Here is a 3,080-nt window from a genome sequence, read left to right on the forward strand (position 1 = left end):
AGATTAGAAGTGTTACAAGAGAGTAACAAACATAAAAAAGGAGGGGATATACGGACGACAGATGTTTGATAGGAAAGAAGAATATTAGTTTTAACCCGTCCAGCCCAGCCATTTTTGTGCACACCCTGACCAAAGTCCCTTTCAGAAAAAGAGGCACACATTCTAAAAAGTGATGCAGTATCTTTAGTTTTAGTGTTTTACGGCATTTGCAACACAATAAGGTCAAATGAGCGCCAGAAGATTAGAAGTGTTACAAGAGAGTAACAAACATAAAAAAGGAGGGGAGATAAGGACGATCGATGTTTGATAGGAAAGAAGAAAATTAGTTTTAACCCTTCAAGCCCGAGCGCCATTTTTGTGCACTCCCTAATGGCCTAACCCAAGTCCCAGTCAATACAGCAGAATATGAGAAAAAGCAGCACAGACAGCACACATTCTCAAAAGTGATGCAGTATTTTTTGTTTTAGTAAGTGTTTTACGGCATTTGCGACACAATAAGGTCATATGAGCGCCAGAAGATTAGAAGTGTTACAAGAGAGTAACAAACATAAAAAAGGAGGGGATATACGGATGACAGATGTTTGATAGGAAAGAAGAATATTAGTTTTAACCCGTCCAGCCCAGCCATTTTTGTGCACACCCTGACCAAAGTCCCTTTCAGAAAAAGAGGCACACATTCTAAAAAGTGATGCAGTATCTTTAGTTTTAGTGTTTTACGGCATTTGCAACACAATAAGGTCAAATGAGCGCCAGAAGATTAGAGGCGTTACAAGAGAATAACAAACATAAAAAAGAAGGAAGGGAAATAAGGACGACAGATGTTTGATAGGAAAGAAGAAAATTAGTTTTAACCCTTCCAGCCCCAGCACCATTTTTGTGCACTCCCTAACCCAAGTCCCAGTCCATACAGCAGAATTTCAGAAAAAGAGGCATACATTCTAAAAAGAGATGCAGTACCTTTTGTTTTAGTAAGTGTTTTACAGCATTTGCAACACAATAAGGTCATATGAGCGCCAGAAGATTAGAAGTGTTACAAGAGAGTAACAAAAGAAGGAGGGGAGATAAGGACGATAGATGTTTGATAGGAAAGAAGAAAATTAGTTTTAACCCTTCCAGCCCCAGCGCCATTTTTGTGCACTCCCTAACCCAAGTCCCAGTCCATACAGCAGAATTTCAGAAAAAGAGGCATACATTCTAAAAAGAGATGCAGTACCTTTTGTTTTAGTAAGTGTTTTACAGCATTTGCAACACAATAAGGTCATATGAGCGCCAGAAGATTAGAAGTGTTACAAGAGAGTAACAAACAGAAAAAAAAAAAGGAGGGGAGATAAGGACGATAGATGTTTGAAAGGAAAGAAGAAAATTAGTTTTAACCCTTCCAGCCCCAGCCCCATTTTTGTGCACTCCCTAACCCAAGTCCCAGCCAATATGGCAGAAAAAGAGGCACAAATTCTACAATGTCTTTAGTTTTAGTAAGTGTTTTACGGCACTTGCAACACAATAAGAGGTCATATAAGTGTCGAACAATAGAGGAGTTACAAGAGGGTAACAAACACAAATTAGAAAGAGGGGAGATAAGGATGATAGACGTTTTTGTTTTGGTAAGGTTTCACGGTGCTCGCAACTGCATAAGGTCATATGAGCGCCAAGGGGTGGATGTCAACAGATATGTCCAAACGAGGAATCAGACTTACTTTGCTCATCTCTCTAGCCTCAACAGCACAAAGTCTGCTTCAACTATCAAGGCACCCCGGAAATAGCAGTTCACAAGAGAGTGACAAACATACAAAAGAAGTAGACGAAAAAATGACGATAGTAGGGATGAGGAAAAAAAAGCAGCAGTTCCCTTTATATTGTTCCGGCACAGTATGAGCATGACATTGATAAATGAGCCCATTTACAATTCTACTGTGCATAAGAACATGTTAATATCCCCCCCTTTGGGAATGGCCTAAAGACACTTCAGTCAGTAGCACTGCCCTGGTGGGGGCATAGAATAAACTGACAACAGAAACAAAACATACGAAAAGAAAAGAAATATGACCAACCAGCAGCAGCCTCCAACCACTCATACTGGCTACAGAAAAAAAGAAAGAATGAAAGAAAAAAAAGAAAGTTTTAGTAAGAGTTTTATGGCACTTGCAACACAATATGGTCATACAAGAGCCGAAGAATAGATGTGTTACAAGAGAGTAACATACTCAAAAAAGAAGGAGGAGAGAGATAAGAACGATAGAAGTTTGATAGGAAAGAAGGAGCAAACCACACCAGAGCACCCGCCAACCACCAACAGAAAGAAAGAAAGAAAGAAAGATAGAAAGAAAGAAAGAAAGACATGAACACAAGAAGAGACAAGAAAGAAAGAAAGAAAGAAAGACATGAACACAGAAGAGACGAGAAAGAAAGAAAGAAAGAAAGACATGAACACATAAGATCTAAGAGACAAGAACAAAGAAAAGAGATCACTTCACAGCAATGTAAGAATACTAATTGTAAGATAACTGAACGAGAGAGACCAATCTCACCAGCGTTGGGATAATTGTAGTACAGGCTGAACAATGAGTCCACTCCGTAGGCCACCTGAGGGATGTGGTAGCACTCAAACAGCAGCTCAGACATCACTGGGGGAGGGAGACAAACAAACAGACAGTACGGTGTTTTTTAGTTTTAGTTGAGGTTTTAAACCGTTTTACGGCGCTCGCAACAGCATAAAGTCATATGAGCGCCAGAAGATTAGAGGTGTTACAAGAGAGTTTTTTTAGTTTTAGTAGAGGTTTTACGGCGGTTACAACTGCATAAGGTCATATGAACACCAGAAGATTAGAGAAGTTACAAGAGAGTAACAAACATAAATAAAGAAGAAGAGGAGATAGCGACGATAGATGTTTGATAGGAAAGAAGAAGCAAACTATACCAGAGCTCCCGCCAACCACCCACAGACAGTATGGTGTGGGAGGGTGTGGGATGGTATGGTGTGGGTGTGGTGTGGTGTGTTGTATTGTTGTGTTGTGTCGTGTTGTGTTGTGTTGTGTTGTGTGGTGTGGTGTGGTATAGTAAGGCATTTTGGGGGGGGGGTAAGT

At 40.1% G+C, this 3,080-nt stretch overlaps 1 protein-coding gene across 1 annotated transcript in view; it reads right to left on the bottom strand.

Moving 5' to 3' along the window:
- The window catches only part of LOC101857926 (actin-related protein 5), a gene marked incomplete at its 5' end in the record, with an annotated part of 43,796 nt that overhangs the window by 28,523 nt on the left and 12,193 nt on the right, over positions 1 to 3,080 (bottom strand). The window contains 1 exon segment of the mRNA XM_005091528.3: positions 2,526 to 2,621. Coding sequence (XP_005091585.1) covers positions 2,526 to 2,621 — 96 coding nt within the window.

The sequence above is a fragment of the Aplysia californica genome, unplaced genomic scaffold (assembly GCF_000002075.1).
Source record: "Aplysia californica isolate F4 #8 unplaced genomic scaffold, AplCal3.0 scaffold00031, whole genome shotgun sequence".
Taxonomy (NCBI): Eukaryota; Metazoa; Mollusca; class Gastropoda; order Aplysiida; family Aplysiidae; genus Aplysia; species Aplysia californica.